The 22,505-nt window shown below is 35.7% G+C and overlaps 1 protein-coding gene across 6 annotated transcripts in view; it reads left to right on the forward strand.

Annotated features, from left to right (window-relative positions):
• The window catches only part of FKBP5 (FKBP prolyl isomerase 5), a 190,305-nt gene that overhangs the window by 116,608 nt on the left and 51,192 nt on the right, over nt 1–22,505 (forward strand). For all 6 annotated transcript variants that reach the window (XM_020999591.2, XM_020999592.2, XM_020999595.2 and 3 more), the window contains 2 exons: nt 3,734–3,876; nt 9,784–9,898. In XM_020999591.2, the coding sequence (XP_020855250.1) occupies nt 3,734–3,876; nt 9,784–9,898 (258 nt within the window). The remainder of the gene's footprint in view (nt 1–3,733; nt 3,877–9,783; nt 9,899–22,505) is intronic.

The following is a 22,505-nucleotide window of genomic DNA, read 5'->3' on the forward strand; positions in this document are numbered from 1 at the left end:
GCTTTTTAATTGAATTTTATTCCTCCTGAGGTCCTTGGTAATTTATGTTTTTTCTTATTATTTTCACCTATTGCTCACTTTCTGACTCTTTCTCCTTTTATGGTAGTTACCCCTGACTATATAGCAAAGCTGTCTCATTTTCCTCCCACAGTGGGGAATTCATGTTTCATTAGGCTTTGTCTAAGACCTAAATAATCTCTTGGGGGACAACAGAAGTGCTCCCGGCAGGATGCTAGGCTTTACCTCAGGCTTAGTGGAGCTTCGTTTAGCTACACAAGCTTGTGTTCTGCCCCAGTTCCCTCTTCCTCAGAGTTTTATTGCAGCACAGAATGCTGCCAAGCTGCAGGCCTAGCCAGAACAAGCTTCTGTCTTTGGTTTTCTGTGGCAAAGGGGAAAAGGGATGGGGAGAAGGAAAACTAGTGGGTTGGCTTGTCTAGCCCTGCCAGAGCATCGTGGCTGGTTGGGGAGGGGATGCTGAGTGAACATCTTAGGGATTAGGTATTAGGCTTTTCTGCTGTTAATTCACGAGTTGTTTTTTTTTGTTGTTGTTTTTAACCTCCATAGAGTTCTTGATGTTTTAGGCCACGGAGACAGCTGAAAATGTTTTAGCTCTTATATAAAATTCCTATTTTGGAGAGATGTGAGAAGTTATTAGTAGTGGAGAAGCTGTCTAATCTGCCATCTTGTTGGTTACATGACCCAGCAGAGAATATACTGACTAAAACAGCATAAATGAAGTTGAACTTTTAGTAAACGAAAAACATGAAAGTCCTGGACAGCAAATGATGAGATATTATCTCTCCTGTCTTGGCAGAGAGGTAGAAGACTACAAATATAGAAAAAATATTAAACTTCACCAAATGTAGTCAATTTATAAATAGTTTTTCATTGTCACAAGAAACAGTTTATTGTTAGGGGGAAGAAGTTTAGATGACTTTGATATAAAAACAGAAGGCATCAAAAATGTTTGTTTTTAAAGGGAAAGTGGGCTGCATATAACTGAGGGGTATTTTGTAATTTTTCTTTATTTCATAGGTTGCCCTTATCAAAGAATTTATCACCATGTGGCCAGCCAGTGATGATCCTTTTTGTACTTAGCTAGACTGATTTTTTTGAAAACAAACTCAGTCTGTTTTCAGAACCATACTTAAAATCTTTTTGGCATAATTGAACCTACCAGAGCTTACACTATATTGGCTATAGACTTCAAAAATCAGGCATTACCTCTGCCTGTAATGAGACAATGTAGAACTTTGTGTGGGTCCTTCATGAATTTATAGTTGGTTACCTTCATACTACCCATAACTGTTTTGCTCATCCCTAATAATTTGTCTTCGTTCATGGTGTTCTAACCTACTTGGAATATTGTCCAGCTCCCTCTCTGTCAATCCATATCTGTTGCTTTCCTTTAAAACACTCCTTCCAAACAACATTAAAAAAAAGTGTAAGACCAATCCAGTGGACACTAAATACTATCAAAGTTGAGGCACAAATCTTTTTTTTTTAACAAAAGCAGTAAGTTCTCAAATTTAAAAATGAAATCAGTTGTACTATTAGTTGTATTACCATTGAAATTCTGCAGTAAATATTGTATGTACTTTGCACACACTTAGATGTACATGTGTTGTTTTTCTTAATAGATTTTAAGTTCTTGAGAGCAGGGACTGTTTCATTTCTCTTTGTATCCCAGTGCCTGCTATAGTGCCTGACAAACAGTAGACATTTAATAAATGCGTGTTGATTAATTAATATTAGGTTTATGTAATTGTTCTCAGGATAATATACTTTGTGTGGGCAATGGAAAGGTTCTGTTGTGTCAAAACAAAATATATTCCAGAAAACTTTTTTTAGATTTTTTAAACTGCTCACTTCAACAAGAAGTTATTCTTATAGTTCCCTTACCCCATGTTGATTACTTCTTAGCTTTGTATTGCATAAAACTTAAGTGAATTTGTACTCTGTATCTCTAACTTTGTTGTATTCTCTAGTTGTAGATTTAACTTTTATCTCTCTGTCTAGGTTTTAAGCTCCTTTTTGGGACAGTTTCTCTTTTCTGCTACTTTTATATCTGTTAGACAGGAGAACACACTGACTATGCCATTTCTTAGGTAGGAGACACAGGAGGGCTCCTAATGCTAACAAGTGTTCTAGCACAGGTTCACTTTTGATCCAGTCAGACAGGAAGACAGCTTCAGAGGGGTTAAATAAGCTTGCTTTATTCTAGTCTAGTCTTCTCTCAATAGGGTTGCTGATAGTGGGAACACCAACTCCTATGGCATTCCCTAATCACATTTCTCACAGAGGCAGGCAAGAATAGGAGTATAACTCCCCATCCTCTAAACCTCAGTGGGGGCCAGTTGAGGCAAGCATGCAGATTCCCCCCAAGCTTTGATGGGGGCTGATCAAGGCAAGTACTTGTTTTACTCTATGCATTACCCAAATCCCCAAAATGGTTTCGCCACTTACTGACCAGTGCCCACTTGCTTTATAGGGCAACAGACAAAGAAGACATCTTGCCAACAATAGCCCTACAGGTTAACTTTAGCAATATTGTCGTGACCTAGCACAGCATAGGCATACATTATGTCAGCCCTATATCTCACCTTGCAAGCATGAGATGTTTTCAACCATAATTCATGGGAAATATTATCTAGGATCCTGGAACTATTATCTAAAAAGAATAACTTCCTTACATACACTAAAATTCACCTTACTGTATCTTTCTGTCCTTCCCAACTCTTAACCTCCTCCTTTCACGCTATAATAGTCTGTTGTACACAGTGGGTGCTAATTGCTAAATTGAGTAAATGAAAAGATATGCTTCCTGAATTCAATAAATAATTTATTTGAGTGCAAGACACTGTAGTGCATACAAAGAAAATTGAAGCCTGGTTTATTGAGCCACATTATATGAGCTACTCATTGAGCCACAAGGTATAATGTGAAAGAAAGATAGCTCAGAAAAGAGAAATTACATTTAAAAAAAAAGTATATTCATCTGAAGAAACAACATAGGATTTTATGTGAAATAGCTATAGATATTAGACAGGTAGCATCACATTGGATAAAGCAGACCTCACTTAGAGTCATGAAAAAGGTTTGAGTCCTGCTTCTGATAAACCATCAGATCTCTTGACCTCTTATAGCCAATTAAAAGTTAAGTATATAAAAGGTGTCAATTTATATTGATAGAAAATTCCTCATTGGGAGCTCCCTGTACTGGTGAAATACCAGGACAAGTAAAATAAACGGTAAAAACCCCATAATTATGAAACTATAGCTTTAGTTTTTTCCTAGTTGTTGAAAAATGGTCTGAACTTGGTCTAGACCTGAAAGCAACAAAACTGTATTACTACTGCCATACTTATTGTTTGCCACTGATGAGTAGTGATCCTCATTAGCAGGTTGAATTTTATAAATTTACTTGAGACTGAGTTAGATGCCCCAAGGCAGCTAGCAATAGGTTTGGGGATTTGAATATCTGCTTTAATCTCTCTTCATCCAAGAGTGTATCTGATCTGCTCATTTTGTGGGTATCTTACAGAAATAGTTATAGCCATGTTCTGTCCTCCTCATACTGACCCTTACTATAAGTAATTTTCACTGACAGTAAATACCATATTATTGCATACTTGCTGTGGGAGTGTTAGTGCGCATTTGGTGTTCGAAGGTCTAAAAAATATCTTACTGAGTAAAAGAATAAAGCTTTCAATAGTCTTTTCTTTTCTCTTAGGTCAGGTTATCAAGGCATGGGACATTGGAGTTGCCACCATGAAGAAGGGAGAGATCTGCCACTTACTGTGTAAACCAGAATATGCATATGGCTCTGCTGGCAGCGTCCCCAAGATTCCCTCGAATGCAACTCTCTTTTTCGAGGCAAGTATACACTATGTTGCTGTGTCAGCATCTGCCTCGCTTCAGTGCTGGCTTTGAAGCAATAGGCAGTGAGAAAAAGCTAGGCTTGCTGTTCAGATCAAATCCAACTTATTTATTTTGGAGCGTGGATTCTTGAATTGATTCCCACAAATCTAAGGGGTGTGTGCCAGTGCTTTCTTAGAAATGTGTATCTGGCACAGAAAGGTCATACCCAAACAAAAACAAAAGATACCAGACCTAGAATCAGGGATTTTAGTTAGTTGTAAGCATAGAGCAGACTTCCAATTGACTGGGAGACCGAATGAAAGAAATATGTCTTGTGTATTATGATATTTTAAAATGTCAGTGCCAATTCAAAAAACATTTTCACATTATAAAAATTCATTCATGCAACAAACCTAACCTTTATGGATCCAAATATATATATATATATATATATATATATATAGTGTGTGTGTGTGTGTGTGTGTCCATACATGGCAACACCTAACTGAAAATTAAGCAAAAAAACTGAATAACTCCAACCAGAAGAAATGTATTTTTGTATAATTTTGTACAGTATTGTATAAAAGATATATTTACATTAAAAAATAGCTACGGGGTTTTGGAAAGGAGCTGAAAATACATTATCTGAAGATGATAAAACAGTTGGGTAAGGACCCGTTATTCAACAAGCAAAACTGAAAAAAAAAATTTTACAGAAAGTAGCTTTAGACTAACAGCTTACTATTTATTACAATAAATTCCAAATAGATAAGCAACCTAAATATATAATATCCCTCCCACCTCTCCTCCATTTTGAGCCTTGTAATAAAGAATAAAAACAAAGGGGGAAAAATATCTTAGCAAAACCAACCAACACCTTAACCATGTATGACATTATATGCAGTAATCCATACTTTCCATCCTTCCAAGGAAGGGAAGAGAAGAACTTTTTCAACTTTTTTCCATGCCAAGCTTGGCCATTATAATTATATGGCATTCAGTTGTTTTTTTTTTAACTTTTTTGATTAATATATTTTTTCTGGTTCGCTGCGTGAATTCATGTTTTCCAATATTTCTCCAAATTCTTCACAGTCATTATTTCTTACAGACAGTGATATTTCATTATATTCATGTACCTCAGTTTCTCCTACTGTTCTCCTATCAATGAACATCAACTTTGTTTTGAACTTTTTACTGCCACTGAAATTGCGGCTGTGAATCTCTGGGTGTACATGAGACCTTTCTGTCTTTGACCTCTTGTGATACCTACCAGTAGGTCAAAATGTATAAACTTTTTAATCACTTTTTTTAAAAAAAATTTTTTTTCTTAATTTTTAACTGAAACACAAAAAGACAAAGAAAACATTTCCATGTATACAGCATCACACAAAAAGAGGATTCATTATAAAAGCATGAGTCTCCATTTCATACTTTACTTCTTTTGAAAAACTATGTAATAAACACTACACATTGTTTTCAAAGCTACCCTGCCTTTCTGTGCTTCCTTCTGAGTTTTATTTTGTTGTCTGCTGTGCACTTTTTGCTTTTTTTCCCTTCCTCCCCACCCCACACTAGAGAAGGCCACCATCAGACACAAATATAATATGTCTATACAGCCATGCTGTACGTATTTCTGCTTATCAGTTCTTTCTCTAGAGGTGAATAGCATCTTCTTTCATGAGTCCTTTGTAATTGGTTTGAGTATTTTCAATACTCAAAATTTAACTTAGTTGTTCACAGTTGTTCTTTGAACAGTATTGTTCTTATTGTATATATTCTCTTGGTTCTGTTTATTTCTGTCTTCATTATTTCATGTAAGTCTTCCCAGGTTTTTCTAAAACCAACTAGCTCATCATTTCTTATGGCACAGTAGTATTCCATAGCAATCATGTATCACAACTTGTTTAGCCATTCCCCAATTGATTGTCATCCCCTCAAATTCCATTAATCAGTCTCTTAGCAAAATTTCAAATTATTTTCCAGAATGCCTAGACCAGTTCATATTTCCATGAACACTGTGTTAGTATAGAGTCCCTCCAGGATTCAATCAAGTCAAGTCAGCTGCAATTTATTAAGTGCCTATTCTGTGCCAGACACTGAGCCAAGCTTTGTTTTCCAGGAAAACAGCCCCTTGTTCTCAAAGAACTTACAATCTAATGAGGGAGACAACATGCAAACAATTATGTACAAGCAAGTAATGCAAGATAAACTGGAACTAATCAACAGAGGGAAGATCCCAGAATGAAAAGGGATCAGAAAAGGCTTTTTGCAGAAGGTGAGATTTGAGCTGAGATTTGAAGGAAGCCAGAAGGTGGAGATGAGGAAGGAGAGAATGCCAGGCATGAGGGAGAGAGAGTCAATGAAAATACACAGGGTCAAGAGACAGACTATTTTGTTTGAGGAACAGCAAAAGAGGTCAGTGTCACTGGATTGCATAGTTCTGGGAGCTGGTATAATAATATGCAAGAAGACTGGAAAAGTTGGAAGGATCTAGGTTATGAAGGGTTTAAAAGCCAAACAGAGGATTCTATATTTGATCCTAAGGTAACAGAGAGGGACTAGAGTTTACTGAATAGGGAAAGGGGAGAGGGAGCTGTGGTTTAGCATGGTTACACCTGTACTTTAGGAAGATGAGTTTGATCTTCTTTGAGGTGAGTAGTGATAGAGTAGGGAGAGAACTGTGGCAGGGAGACCCACCAACAGGCAGTAGTCTAGATGTGAGGTAATGTGAGGGCCTGTACCTCAGGGTGGTGGCAGTGTCAGAGGAGAGAAAGGGCCATGTACAAGTGCTATTTTGAAGGGAGAATTCACAGGATTTGGTAATATATTAAATAAGAGAGGTAAGAAAGATTGATTTGAGGATGACACGTAGGTTGCAAGCCTGGTTGACTTGGAGGATAATGGTGACCTCAGGAGTAATAGGGAAGTTTGGAAAGGGGAAGGATTTGAGGAAGGAGGGAAGAGAATGCGTTCCGTTTTAGAAACATTGAGTTTAAGATATCTATGGGATATCCAGTTCAAAATGTCCTTATAGTTAGTTGGAGAAACAGGAGGCTGGAAGTCAGGAGAGAGGTTTGGCCTGGATAAATAGATCTGAGAATCATCTTCATAGAGACAATAACTAAATCCATGGGGGCTGATGGGATCTCCAAGTGAAACAGAATAGAGGGAGAAGAGAAGGCTCAATTCAAGTTCTTGTCTTGTCTTTGGTCAGGACAAATCTTGAAGGAATACCCACAGTTCATGGGCTTGAACTGAATAAAGATCCATCAAAAGAGAAAAAAGAATAATCAGACAGGAGGAGAACCTGGAGACAGCAATGTCATGAAAACCTACAGAAAGAAAAATATCAAAGAGAAGAAGCTGATAGTGTTAAAGGCTGCAAAGAGGTCAAGAAGGATGTGGACTGAGAAAAGACTATTGGATTTGGCATTTGAAAACTGAAGAGAGCATTTTCAACATTAATAAATTCCAGTTTTACCATCTTTGCCAACTTATTGGGTGGGATGTGAAAGCTCAGTATTCTTCTAATTTGGATTTCACTTCTTATTAGTGATCTGGATTGATTTTTTAAAATACTTTTTAATTCTTTTGAGAAGAGTTTGTTCTTGTCCTCTTACCAGTTGTAGGGGGAGAATGCCTAAACAAGGGCTAGATTATAAAATTATAAATTCTAAAATTTTGATGTTATAAAATTAAATTCTAAAATTTTGATTACACAAAATTTTTAAAATTTTGCTTAGACAAAATCAGTGCACCTAGAATAAGAAGTAGGCTACTGAATAAGGGGGAAAAAACTTTATAATAAATATCACACATCAAGGTCTGAGATGGATATGGATATGGATAGAATATGTGAGTAAGAGCCATGTCTCAAGACAGTAGTTAACAAGAAAAGCAGAGACCATTTCCAGAAAAAGAAATCAAATTATCAACAACCATAAGAAAGAATGCTCCAAAACACTAGTAATACAAATTAAAACAACTTTAAGGTTTCACCTTGTAGTCATCAAATTGGAAAACATGACAAAAGAAATGATAAATGTTGGGGGTGAGGGGTGTCTATTGAAAGACAGGAACATTTCTATTGGTAGAGCTGTAAATTGTTCCATCCCTTCTATAAAACAGTTTGGAACTACTCTAGAAAAGTAACTAAACACTCTTTGACCCAATAATACCAGTACTGAGCACATACCCCAAGGAGATCAAAGATAGAAAGGTCCTATATATACAAAAGTAGAACAACACTTTTGTGGATGCAAAAAATTAGAAAAATATTGGATGTTCTTTAGTTGGAGTATAGCTGAATAAATTGAAGTATGTGAATATGACATAATATTGTCATAAGAAATGATGAATATGAACAATTCAGACAAACTTGTGACTTGTATGAACTGATGAATAGTGAAATAGGCAGAACGAAGAGAAAATTTGCATAATGTCCACAATAATGTAAAAGAAAACAACTTTGAAAAACACCAGGATTCTAGGCTGAATAAATTGTGGTTTATGAATGTAATGGAGTATTAGTATTCCAAAAGAAATGACAAAAGTCATTTCAGAGAATCCTGGGTAGTGTAAAATGATGTAAAGTGAAGTGAGCAGAACCAGGAGAACAATTTATACAAGGACCAAAACAGTTTAAAGAAAAACAACTTTAAAAGGCATGAATTTTGATCAATTAAACGACCAGCTATGTCTACAAAGGACCTGTGATGGAGCATGTTATCCACTTCTTGAGAGCAAGATGATATATATTCAAGGTGCAGAAGGAGACATACATTTTTGTATATGGCTATGCTATGCATTTGTTTTTCTTGATTATGCATATTCGTTACAAAAGGTTTTTCCCCCATCACTTTTTTTAATGAAGGGAAAGGCAAGTTAGCTATAGAGATAAATATATGTGTATATATATACATACATACATATATATGTATGTATATATATATATATATATATATATATACACACACACACCCACACATACACACATATACATAGATAGATAAAAAACACCATCTATTGAAAAAAAATTTTAATGCACAGAAGAAAAAAAAGAATTTCAAAAGAAAGCACAGGCAAACAAGATAATTTTGAAAGTAATATGTGGAATTTATTATGTACTTTTTAAAAAAAGTGAATCATATGAAATGTAGTTTCATGGTTTCATATACAGTCTTTTTTGTGTTCTCTGTATGTAGAAATCATCTTTTTTCATATTTAAGTTCAGAATAAACACATTATTTAAGAAAGAAGAACAACAGAACAGTGGTCAATACCGTGACTAATTTTGACCAGAGGATTTATGGCAAAACATATTTCCCTTTTTTTTTTTTTGATGGAGAGGTAGTAGAGTAGATATGGCAGATATTGTTATATTTGGACAATATGTTGGTTTATTTATATTTCATTATTATAAAGAAAGGGTATAAGAGTGTGGAAGCAGTCCAGAAAGAGTCATTAGGAAGTAACAGTAATGTAAAAAAAAGTTTCAAAACATTTATAATTTTTTTTAAAAGAAAGCTGCTGAGAACAACAGCTACCTGACTATTGAGTGGAAAGGGTTGGGTGCTTTAGGAACAGATTAAAATAGTTTTGTGCCAGCACTTTATGGTTCTGGCATTTTGCCCACAAGGCAGTTTTCATAGCATTTCCTGTTAGTCTTTGTATTGCAGTCACACAGGATGTAGTCTTAGACGTTATCTTTGCATTAAGGTTCTTTCCAGGTATTGGAATGTGTGGTGTTTTGTTTTTTCTATTCTTCTAATAAATAAACGAGATGTCTAGATAAATTTATAGTGATATCAAGTGAATAGTTTTCATTTTGCTAACTAAAGTATGAGCTGGATTGCCTTGCCTTCTACCTGTGTCACTGTTGACTTTACTCTTTTTTAACCAAATCCCCTTTTTTCTTTCTAGATCGAACTACTTGATTTCAAAGGAGAAGATTTATTTGAAGATGGAGGTATTATCCGCAGAATCAAGCAGAAAGGAGAAGGTTACTCAAACCCAAATGAAGGTGCAACAGTAGAAAGTAAGTCTACAGATTAGTAAAGGTAATTCAGAGTCATATGGGAGGAAGATGGCTTTTGAATGCTGGATTCAAGAATCTATAGTTTATTCAGTATGCTCTGGGGAGCCACTGTAAGTTTCTGAGTTAAAGAATTATATTTTCAGAATGATGTATTGAGAATATTAATCAATGTAGATGATGTATTGGGAAGAGGAAAATGTAGAAGCGAAAAAATCCATTTGGAGGGTATCTAGGTGAGAAGAGATGAGAAATTGAGAAGATGACATATTGAGGAATGACTTAGATTAGATGTGTTGGGTAAGAAAAAGAAGAGCAATACACAGCCACATGGTTACAAACCTGGGTGACTTAAGAAGATAGTGATGGCATCAACAGGAATTGAGACTTTATGACCAGGGACAGGTCCTAGGAAAAAGATGATCAACTCACCTATGAACAAAATTGAAATGGAAGTGCCATGAGACATCTAGGTAAAGGAATAAAACAAGTAATTTAAAATACAGGACTGGAGCTTTGAAGGATAGAGATATATTTGGCTGCATACCATACATTTTGGTATATTGTCTCATTGTTGTCATTCTCTTTAATGAACTTATTGATTGTTTCTTTGTTCTTTGACTCTTTAGGAATAAGTTAGTTTACAATTAATTTCTAATCTGTCTTTCCATGGCCCTTTATTGAATGTAATTTTTATTGCATTATGATCTGAAAGGGATGAATTTAAGATTTCTACTTTTCTGCATCTGCTTGTGAGGTGTTTGTGTGCTAATATATGGTCAGTGTTTGTGTAGGTGCCATGTACCACTGAGAGAAAAGTATATTCCTTTCTCTTCCCGTTCAGTTTTCTCCAGAGGTCTATCAAAACTAACTTTCAAAAATTCTATTCACCTTCTTAACTTCTTTATTGTTTATTTTGTGGTTAGATTTATCTAATTCTGAGAGGGGAAAGTTAAGGTCCCCCACCAGTATAGTTTTGTTGTCTATTTCTTCCTGTAATTTATTTAACTACTCCTTTAAAAATTTGGATGTTATACCATTTAATGCATATGTGTTTAGTATTGATATTATTTCATTGTCTATGGTACCTTTTAGTAAGATGTAGCTTCCTTCCTTATATGTTTTAATTAGAGCTAATTTTGCTTTTGCTTTATCTAAGATTGTGATTGCTACTCCTGCTTTTTTTACTTCAGCTGAAGCATAATTGATTCTGTTTCAGCCCCTTACCTTTACTCTGTGTGTGTCTCTCTGCCTCAGATGTATTTCTTGTAAACAACATAATATAGGATTCTGGTTTTTAATCCACTCTGCTATTGGCTTCCATTTTATTGGTGAGTTAGTCCCATTAACATTCACAGTTATAGTAACTCTTTATTTTTCTCCATCCTATTTTTTTCCAGTTTATTCTTTCTCTCTCTCTCCTTTCACCCTGTCCCTTCTCATTAGTGCTTTGCTCCTGACCACCACCTCTCCCAATCTGCTCTTCCTTCTGTCAGTTTCCCCACCCTTCTCTTATCCCCCTTCCATCCTACTTCCCTATAGGATAAGATATTTCTATGCTTAACTGTGTATGTTATTCCCTCTTTGAGACAGTTCTGATGAAAGTCAGGTTCAAGTGTTGCCTGCCTCCCCTCCACTGTAATAGCTCTTTCATGCCTCTTTTATGTGACATAATTTACCCCATTCTACCTCTGCTTTCCCCCTTTTCACAGCACATCCTTCTTTCTGACCCCTTGATTTTGTATTTTTGATATTCCATCATAGTCAATTCATACCCATGCCCTCTGTTTATGTATACTCCTTCTAACTGCCCTAATAGTGATAAAATTCTTAAGAGTTTAACCTTATCAAATCCCTTTCCTGTTTACCTTTTTATCCTTCTCTTGAGTGTTATATTTGAAAAATCAAATTTTCTGTTCAGGTCTTGTCTTTTCATCAGAAATGTTGTAAAGTCCTCTGTTTCATTAAATATCCATTTTTTCCCCCTGAAGAATTGTACTCACTTTCCCTAGATAGGTGATTCTTGGCTATAATCTTAGTTCATTTGCTTTCCAGAATATCATATTCTAAGCCTTCTGACCCTTTAATTTAGAAGCTTCTAAATCCTGTGTAATCCTCACTGTGGCTCCACAGTATTTGAATTGTTTCTTTCTGGCTGCTTGCAGTATTTTCTCCTTGACCTGGGAGCTCTGGAATTTGGCTATAATATTCCTGGGACTTTTCATTTTGGGATCTCTTTCAGGTGGTGATTGGTGGATTCTTTCAATTTCTATTTTGCCCTTTGGTTTTAGGAGATTAGGGCAGTTTTCCTTGATAATTTCTTGAAATATGATGTCTAGGGTCTTGATCATAGCTTTCAGATGGTCCTAATAATTGTTAAATTATCTCTCCTCAATCCGTTTTCTAAGTCAGTAGCTTTTCCAATGAGATATTTCACATTTTCTTCTATTTTTTTATTCTTTTGATTTTGTTTTTATTGTTTCTGATGTCTCATGGAATGAGAACAAGCTTCCACTTGTTCATATCTAATTGTTCAGAAATTATTTTCTTCAGTGAGCTTTTGTATCTCCTTTTCCATTTGGCCCATTCTATTTTTTTGGGGGGGGCTGGGCAATGGGGTTAAGTGACTTGCCCAGGGTCACACAGCTAGTAAGTGATATGTGTCTGAGGCCGGATTTGAACTCAGGTCCCCCTGAATCCAGGGCCAGTGCTCTATCCACTGCACCACCTAGCTGCCCCTGGCCCATTCTATTTTTTAAGCAGTTGTTTTCTTCAGTGAATTTTTGTACATCTTTTTTCCATTTTTCATGCTTCCTTTGACTTTTTTTTCATGATTCTTTTGCATCACTCTCATTTCTTTTCCCAATTTTTTCTACCTCTTACTTGATTTTTAAAGATATATCTACTTTTTTGAGCTCTTCTAGGAGTTCTTTTTGGGTCTGACACCAATTCACATTTTTCTTTAAGGTTTTGCATGTAGCCATTTTGGTATTGTTGTCCTCTTCTGAGTTTCTGTTTTGATTTTCCCTGTTGTACCATAGTAACTTTCTAAAGTCATGTTCTTTCCTTGTTGTTGTTGTTGTTGTTTTTGCTCATTTTTCCAGACTATTTCTTGACTTAAATAACTTTATGTTAAAGTTAGGCTCTATTCTTAGGGTGGAGGAGACACTATCCTCAACCTTCAGGTTTTTCATGCTGCTGTTTTCAGAGTTAATTCTGGGACCTGTAAATTTTCCATTCTTTCAAGGTTGTATGATCTAAGGAGAGGTGTGGTCACTGCTCTCCTGGCCTGTCCTGTGGTCTGTGAGAAACCACAAGTACTCTGTTCCACCTTGGACCTGTGACCAGGATCCCTGTTCTCCTGCAACCACATGTTCTAGTGTCCTAGTGCTCCTCCTTACTGTGGGACTGTGACCCAGATCCCCATTAGGTCAATGCAACAGAGTCATATACCCAGTGTCAGCAGTGTCTCCTGTAATCTCTCTCTCACTGTTTTCTGGCTCTCTTAACATCTCTGGGCTGAAACCTCCAGAAGTCGCTGCTGCTGATTCAGTTGCTCCCAAGGTCTTCACTGACTTGCTGGGGTAGGACCTTGCTATTGGCTTGTGTGGGGGTGCAGGGCTTCACTGCTGCTTTGCTTCAGCTCGGGGGCCTCATTGCTGGCTTGCTGGGGAACATCCTGCTACTGGCTTGCCCAGTTCACCTGAGCTGGACTGTGTTTCACTCTCACCTCAGTGAGACAGACCTTTCCTGTCAACCTTCTAAGTTGTTTCAATCTGGAAAATTGTTTCACTGAATCCTTTTGTTGGTTCTCCTGCTCCCTAATTTGTTTTGAGGCATTATTTTAAGATTGTTTGGAGGGGAATTTGGGAGCACTCAGGTAAGTTCTTGCCTTATTTTGCCATCTTGACCCCGCCTCTGGTGATGTGTTTGGAAATCATTTGAATAGAAGTAATAGCTAATTCCCTGGGAATGAAATAGATCACTAAATGAGACAAGGAAAAGAAAAAAGAAAAAAGGACTAGGGACAGAAGTTTAGGACATTTTAGGGCATACTTATATTGAAGGCAGAAGAGGATGATAAGGAGCCAGGAAAAAAGACAGGAACACACAGATAGAAAGAAAGATAATCAGAACTATGAGAATGCAGTGTCACAGTGGAAAGGAGAAGCTGGTTCATAGTGTAAGATACTATAGAAATCAAAAAAGAAGATAATAGAGAGCACTTTTGGAAGAGTGGTAAAGAAAGAAGCCAGTTTTCATGAGGTTTAGCCAGAGAGGTGATGAGGAAGTAGATGCGTTGAATGTTTCTTTCTCAAAGTTTTCTGGTGAAGGGTAACAGACTTATAGGTGGACCGATTTTGGAGGTCATCAAATCCATATGAACAAACTGAAGCCTAGAGTAGTTAGATAGCTTATCCAGGGTCTATCTCTATCCAGGAAGGATAGAGAGAAAATGATAATCCAAGGGATTGATATTCAAAGGTCAAGGGAACTTTTTTTTTTAATTTAGGAGCCTTTAGCATAGTTGCAAGCTGAAGGCAAGGAGCCAGTAGGTGCATGACAGTGGAAAATCAAACAATCAATAAGAATTTATTAAATGTAGTATGTTGGAAATAAAAGATAAAAAGCAAAACAGTCCCTGCTCTCAGGAAGCTATCATTCTAATGGAGGAGACAACATGCATATATAGATATATACAAATTAGACACAAAACAAATACAAGGAAACTTTGGAGTAAAGGAAGACAATGCTGCCTTGGAGGCCCAGAGATGGCCATATGCAGAAAGTGGCACTTAAGGCTGTTTCTTGAAGGAAACTTCCAAATTTCCAAGAGGTAGAGATGGACATAGATGGAACAGGTAATGCAAAGGCATGAGATGATTGATGTAGTAGTGTCACAGAAGAAATAAAAGGACAGAGCCACACAATTCTTCTTGTCATCAAGGTCTCATAGATGTAATAACACATTTACACAAATAAGTGGAATTATGTTTTATATATCTATATCTATCTATCTATCTATATATATATCTATATATATATATGTCTATATATATATAGATATATATATAGATAGATATATGTAAACAGTATAAAGTACCATGACACATTTCTCCATGAAATCTTCCCTAAATCTTCTGTCTGCCTCTCAAAGTCAGAAGTAATTGGCATTTGAAGAGGCAGAATTTCAGCTGGCTGAGACTGATGGGTAGGGGGAAAGGTTAAGAGAATGAAAAGGATACCCCAAATATATGGGTGGGCAAAGACAGGATGGATGACTTGAAGAACAATGAATGACCCAGAATTTCTGTGTACATGAAATGAAGTAATATGAGAGAATTCTGAAAAAATAAGTTAAAGCTAGATTGCAGAGGTCTTGAATGCCAGGTTAAGGAATTTGGACTTGATTAAATATTACGTTATTAATCACTGGTCTTTGAATAGCAGAGTGACACATAAGTAGTTTAGTACAAATTGAAGTGGAGAGAGAATGAAGACAGATGAATTAGGAAACTACTACAATATTCCAGGTCATATGTTATAAGGAACTTCGCTAGGGTTATGGCAGTGGGAATGGAAGGGCACAGATGCTAGAGATACTATAAGGTAGAAAAAGTCAGTTTTGAATCCAGGTTTATGCATGGTACTACAAAGAAGGCAAACAAGACAAAGCTGGGAGAATTTAGAAAAAGGAGACATTGCTTTCTAGTTTTTGTTTTTGATGTAGTGCTGAGGAGAGGCCAGTGTAGATTCAGCGTCCAATCAGTCGGTAAATATATACTAAAACAAAGTATATACTAAAATACATACAAAACACTATTCTATGTGCTAGCACAATGCATAAAATTTCTACATGAAAGGAGGTTACATTCTAATGGGAGAAACAAGATTTACAAAATAAAAATTAATGTGAGAGAAAGTCATCCAGTGGGGTTCCAGATCTTAGAGGGCTAGTAGGTGGAAGGAATGTGATTGAAAGATGTCCAACATCAAGGATTGTTCTCTCCGGAACAAGAATTTCAGGAGGCACAGTAGAAGGTGTAGGCAGAAGTGAACCTTGACATGGGTAGGGTAGAATTGAGGAGGATGAGATTGAGAGAATAGGAGATGGAGTTTGGGGATAGTTTGCTTCTATGTGACTGTTAATTGGTTAATATAGGGATGGGAAGAAAAGCAGGTGGTGGGGCAGTGTTAGCAATACATGTAGTAATGGATTGCAGAAGAAAAATAAAACACAATTTGCAGCCTCTTGGATGCATTGACTGGAAAAGCCTGGGGTATAGGACATTAATTACTCTCTCACTTGCTGCTCCTCTGAGGTGAAGGGGAGTGGTCTATGCTGAAGCTGGGTTCCCCTACTCCAGGGTTGGGTTAGCTCCTAACTGCTGCTGCTCCTTCCCCCAGTGGCTAAGGAAGAGGCAGGGGTGGGCAGTAGTGCTGATATGGCTGTGTCTCCCCTCCACCCAAGCTGACAGAGGGTACTACACCAGGCCAGGATAAAAGTGTGCTTTTATCAGTGAGGATGTATTGCTCTTAAGTCTTCAACACAGATTAGATAATTTGATAGGAAAGGTAGAAGCTTGGGGAATCTTAAGGAGAAATTATGTAGTAAAAGGAAATATCAGCAAAATCCCATTTTTACAGTTTGGTTGAGAACTAAGGTTATCAGGAAGGCAAATGGATTTTGAAGGCAAAACAGAAATTAATGATTTGATTTGATTTTAAAATATATTTTGTTTTTAAAATGGGAGAAAATTGATATGTGACCCTTTTTTTAAAGTAGAGCAGAACAGAAGGTGATACCTTTCACAACTATGGCTAGGATAAGAATTCTTTTTTAATTTTGTCATTAAATTCAGTTTTTATTTTCAGTTCTACATTCTCTCTCTTCTCCCATCCCCTCCTCCACCCATTGAGAAGGCAATATGATACCCATTATATCAAAACATTCCCATATTAGTCATTTCCTACCTCCCCCTCCCCCCCAAAAAAGCAAGAAAAATAAAGAAAGGAAAAAAATGCTTTAATCTGCACTCTTTAATTCATCAGTTCTCTATCTGGAGGTGTAGATAGAATTTTATATCATGAATCTTTTGGAGTTGTGTAAGATCCTTCTATTGCTTGGAGTTACTAAGTCTTTCATAGTTGGTTTTCTTTACAATATTACTGTTACTGTGTAGATTGTTGTCCTGGGTCTACTTGCTTTACTTTGTATCAGTTCAAACAGGCTTTCCCAGGTTTTTCTAAAACCATCCCCTTCATCATTTCTTATAGCACAATAGTATTCCATCACAATTATATTCCACAATTTGTTCAGCCATTCCCTGATTGATAAGTATCCCCTCAGTTTCCAATTCTTTGCTACCACAGAAAGGGCTGCTATAAATATTTTTGTACATTGGAGTCCTTTTTATTTTTCTTTGATCTCCTTGGGATACACACCTAGTAATGGTATTGCTGGGTCAAAGAGTATGCACAGTTTCTTAGCCCTTTGGACATGGTTCCAAATTGTTCTCTAGAATGGTTGAATCAGTTCATAACTACAGCAAGAGTGCATTAGTGTCCCAATTTTTCCACATCCCCTCTTAACATTTATCATTTTCCTTTTTTGTCATATTAGCCAATCTGATAGGTATAAGGTGATACCTCAGAGTTGTTTTAATTTGCATTTCTCTAATCAATAGTGATTTAGAGCATTTTTTCATATGACTATAGATAGCTTTGATTTTTTTCTTCAGAAAATTACCTATTCTTATCCTTTGACCATTTATTAACTGGGAAATGGTTTTTATTTTTAATAATTGAGCAGAGTTCCAAATTGTTCTGGGAGAAGAATTCTTAACCAAAGAAGAAATAGAGGTGATCATAAAAAAAAATAAAAGAGACCATTTTAACCACATTAAATTTAAAAGCTTTTGCACAAACAAAATCATTGCAGGTAGGATAAGAAAATAGTTGGTTAAAAAAACTCTTTACATCAAACATTATTTCAAATATTATAGAAACATAGATTTAGAACTAGAGGAGTCTTTAGAGACAATGTAGTCTAGCCTTTATGTTTTACAGATAAGAATACTAAGGCCCATGGATGTGAAGTGACCTGCCCAAGGTCACAATGGATAGTAAGTGGCAGATCTAGGGTCTGGCCACAAATGTCCTGACTCCATATTCTATGGTCTTTTGACTCTGCTATTCTGCCTCTCTCGTAAAAACTACTATTGTGTGTGTGTGTGTGATTGACACAAAAGACAAAGAACTATTTCACACAGTTAAATGATTAAAGTAGATGACAAAGGATTTACTAAAGAAGACTTGAAATGGAATACTATTGTGCTATGAGAAGTGATGAGCAGACAGACTTCAGAAAAACCTGGAAAGACTTGTATGGACTGATGCTGAGTGAAGTGAGCAGAACCAGGAGAATGCCGTACACAGGAACAGCCACATTGTATGATGACTAACGTTGATAGACTTAGCCCTTCTCAGCAATGCAAGAATCTGAGACATCTCCAAAGGTCTCATGATGGAAAATGCTATCCACCAAAGAAAGAACTGTGGAGTTTGAATGCAGAGCGAAGCATACTATTTACTATTTTTTTTCTTCTATTTTGTTTTGTTTCCTCTTTTTTGTGGTTCCTCCTATTGATTCTAACTCTTCCTTACGACATCACTAATGTGAAAATATGTTCAATAGGAATGTATATGTAGAGCCTATATCAGATTGCACACTATCTTGGGGAGGGAGGGGAAGAAAAATTTAAAATTCAAAAGCTTATGGAAGTGATTGTTGATAAATCAAAATAAATTTTTTAAAAAAGGAAGAGAAAGACTTGAAAATACTCAACAACCATATAAAAAGTGCTACAAATAACTATTAAAGACAAACAAGTTAAAGTAACTGAGGTTGTACCTTACATCCAGGAAGTTGAAAAAGATGATAAAAGATGGAAATAATTGATGTTAGAGAGGTTGTGGGAAACCTGGCACATTAATATATTGTTAGTGGAACTGTGACTTGGTCTAACCCTTCCACAAAACAATTTGGAATTATATGAAAAAAGTCACTAAACTATTTGTACCTGTTGATCTAGTGGTACAGCTAATGGCAAATATTCCGAGAAGGTCAAAGGCAAAAATAAAGGTATAACATATGTCAAATTATTAGTCACAGCATCACTTTTTATAGTAGCAAAAAAAACCTCAAACAAATCTGAGGATAGGTTCCCAGCAACTGAGGAGTGTTTGAACAGATTGTGCTGTATGAACAAGTTTACCATAAGAAATACTGAATAGTGAGGAATTCAGAATGGTATGGGAAGACTTTTGTGAATTGAAGCAAAGTGAAGAAAGCAAAACCAGGAGAACAGGCTACACAAAGAATAAAAATGAATGAATGATTGAAAAACATTTATTAAACTCTTTCCACATGGCAAGCATCGAGCATACACTAATTACAGTAATGTAAATTATAGCAATACTGATAGGCATCTGAATTCTATTTTACTGTAATGACTGATCTTAGTCTAAGAGAATCGTTGATGAAACACATTTCCCTCCTCTCTGTAGATAGATGAGAGGAAATATGGCATATGCTGTCAGATGTAGTTGCTATGTCAACTGATTTTGCCACACCTTTTCTTTCCTGCAATGGTGGGGGGTAGGAGGGAGGGGAGGTGGGGGAGCAGATTCAGTGTTAGGAAAGGAAAAAGATTTGTAATATGAGAAATGACTGTCATAAAAACAAAAGCAGCACACAAAAAAACTTTTTAAAATATGGAAGATAAAAGATACTAAGCATCTCCAGTGATGGATTACGACTCTCTGGGGCCTCCTAGGCATCAAGACCTTTTTTTTTTCAAGGTTCAAGAGCAGCAGTATTATATAAGAGGGTATAAGTATTTTCATGGCTCGTAAATTATGTTTATAAATCATGAAAACCTTTTGTTATAACACTTTAAAATGGAAAATATTGTTTTATTTTACTTGTGAGTTGTTTTAAGATTGAAATATTAAAATAAACTTATTTTATTTTTATTTTAAGACAACAGAGAGGCTTGTAAAAGAAACTGAATTTTTAAAACCATGTTTGTAAATTAAATATAGGAATTTGAGAAAAGCAGGCGATCAGGGCCACTAAGATGATGCAGTGGATACAGCGTGGACCCTGGAGTCAGGAGGACCTGAGTCCAAGTCCAGCCTAAGACACTTGACACTAGGTATTTGACCCTGGGCAAGTCACTTAACCCTGATTGCCTCACCAGAAAAAAAAAAGGGCAGAAAATCATTGGATGAGTTAAACATGAGAAAATAATTTTTTTTCCTGAAAAAAACACACACACACACAAGAATAATGGTCCCATGTTAACTGTAAAACCATAGGAAAGCAGAAGAGAACGAAGTGGAACAGGTTTTTTGTTTGTTTTAAATAAAGACTATAGTATATAAAATAATTATTTTATTAGGCTATAATAGACAATACACACATTTGATCCAATTTATTTGCCACCAAGTGACGTTTTATAAAAGTATAAAACTATAAAATCATGATTTGGATGTTTATAATTAGTTTATATTTTCTGCATCATTAACCTCAGAAAAAAATTTTACATGCTACAAATATTTCTTTATTGTCTTTTGGATTTCTTCTCACTTCCATAATTTTCAGTGCCCACAATATTTACTGAATAAGTTACAAAGTACATTAAAATTAAGCCAGAATCATTTGGTATTGGGGTACCAAGAAAGGAAGCTAAAATGTAAACAAGCCTAAAAAGAAGTGCCAGAAACAAAACACCTCTCAAATCAAAAGGTTATTAAGGCCCCAGGAAGTGAGTATGCTGATTTTCGATCAATAAATGGGTCCAAGGAATTTTCCAAAGGGGTGTTATGGTATGAGGAAACAACGGTTTCATTTCTTATTGTAGCCAGGATTATCATCACTCCCCTCCGCTGCTCAGAGGCATATCAAAACATGCTGTGCAGGCAGGCTGTCATGAGAAAAGCAAAAGGCAGCTGGTGGCACAGTGGATAGAGCTCTGGGTCTGGAGTCAGGAAAACCTGAGTTCAAATGTGACCTCAGACATTTATTAGCTGTGTGACCTTAATCTCTGCCTCAGTTTCTTTGACTGTGAAATGGGGATAACCTGCCCAGGGTTTTTGTGAGGATCGTCAAATGAGATGATATTTGTAAAAAAAAAAAAAAGCAGTACAGGGCCTGGCACATTTTGTGTGTGTGTGTGTGTGTGTGTGTGTGTGTGTGTAAAAATAAATGCATATTTCCTCCTCCCTTCCCATCACTTGAAATCTATTCAGTTAAATTTCTAAGAGCAAAAGGCAAAGTGCATCACTTCTGTGAGTGTTTAGGCATTTGCTGCTGGGCAGTCCACCTCTGATTATATTATTTTTGCCATATATGTATTATTCAAGATATACATAAACGCAATAAAAGTTGACTAAAAGATTTCTAAATGTCCTTTATTTTGGAATTTTCATTTTATATAATTAACATTTCCCCTCAAAGTTATTATACAAAAATTATACAAAAATACTTTTGTCATTATATAAGTAACTGGAGGAAGATTTTTAATCAAGGAAAACTTCCAATTTTAAATATAAATGAAATTTAAATTATTTTAGTCAAACTTTTTAGGGCCCTGTGTTTTTGTTATAAAACTAATATCTTTTAGAGTATACATAAAGGAAATGGCAAGAGTTAAATTAAATTTTTTTATTATCTATATGATTATAAATATTTTTATACACAGAGAACTTTTCCCATTTTATCTTTTTTGGATATATATTGTATAATTGGATTAAAAGACATATACTGTTTAGTAACTTTTGTATAATTGCAAATTGTTTACCAGAATAGTTGTACTCTTTCACAGGTTCACCAGCAATGTATCAATATGCCTGTTTTCCCTCATTCCTCAACATTTGTAATTTTCCTTTTTTTGTCATCTTTGCTGTTTTGATGGACTTGAAGTGGGTACTTAGAAGTGCTTAATTTGCATTTTTCTGATTGGTAGTGCTTCAGAAAAACTTTTTCATATGGCCATATGCCATAGGACATACCATTTTCCATTTTGCATATGACCTAGGTTTCTTCCCTTAAGGTATTCCTGTTCATAATCTTAGACAATCTATCAGTTGGAGAATAACTCTTATTCTTATAAATTTGAATCAGTTTCTTATATATCTTTATCAGAGAAACTTGTTGCAAAGATTTTTCCCAATTGTTTCCTTTTTAACCTTGGCTTTAATGTATTTGTTTATGTAAATTTTAAAAAATTATGTAATCAGAATTATCAATTTTATCTTCTCTGATCCTTTTTATTCCACTTTTGGTCATGAACTTTTTTAACTTCTTTAACCATTCCTGAGAGTCATCTAATATCTTCTTAGTTTTTACAAAAACAGATTACATATTCTTAATAATAATATAATTCATTTAACATAAAAGTAATAAGAGGCAACATAGTGTAATGGAGAGACTCGGTTTTAAAGCCAGGAATACATGGGTTCAAGTCCCACAACTGATACAGCCTGTGTGACCCTAGGCAAGTTATTAATCTTTTGGTTTTCTAGGCCAGAGGTATCAAACACA

Source organism: Phascolarctos cinereus, unplaced genomic scaffold, assembly GCF_003287225.1.
Source record: "Phascolarctos cinereus isolate Bilbo 61053 unplaced genomic scaffold, phaCin_HiC Scaffold_5;HRSCAF=322, whole genome shotgun sequence".
NCBI classification, from domain to species: domain Eukaryota; kingdom Metazoa; phylum Chordata; class Mammalia; order Diprotodontia; family Phascolarctidae; genus Phascolarctos; species Phascolarctos cinereus.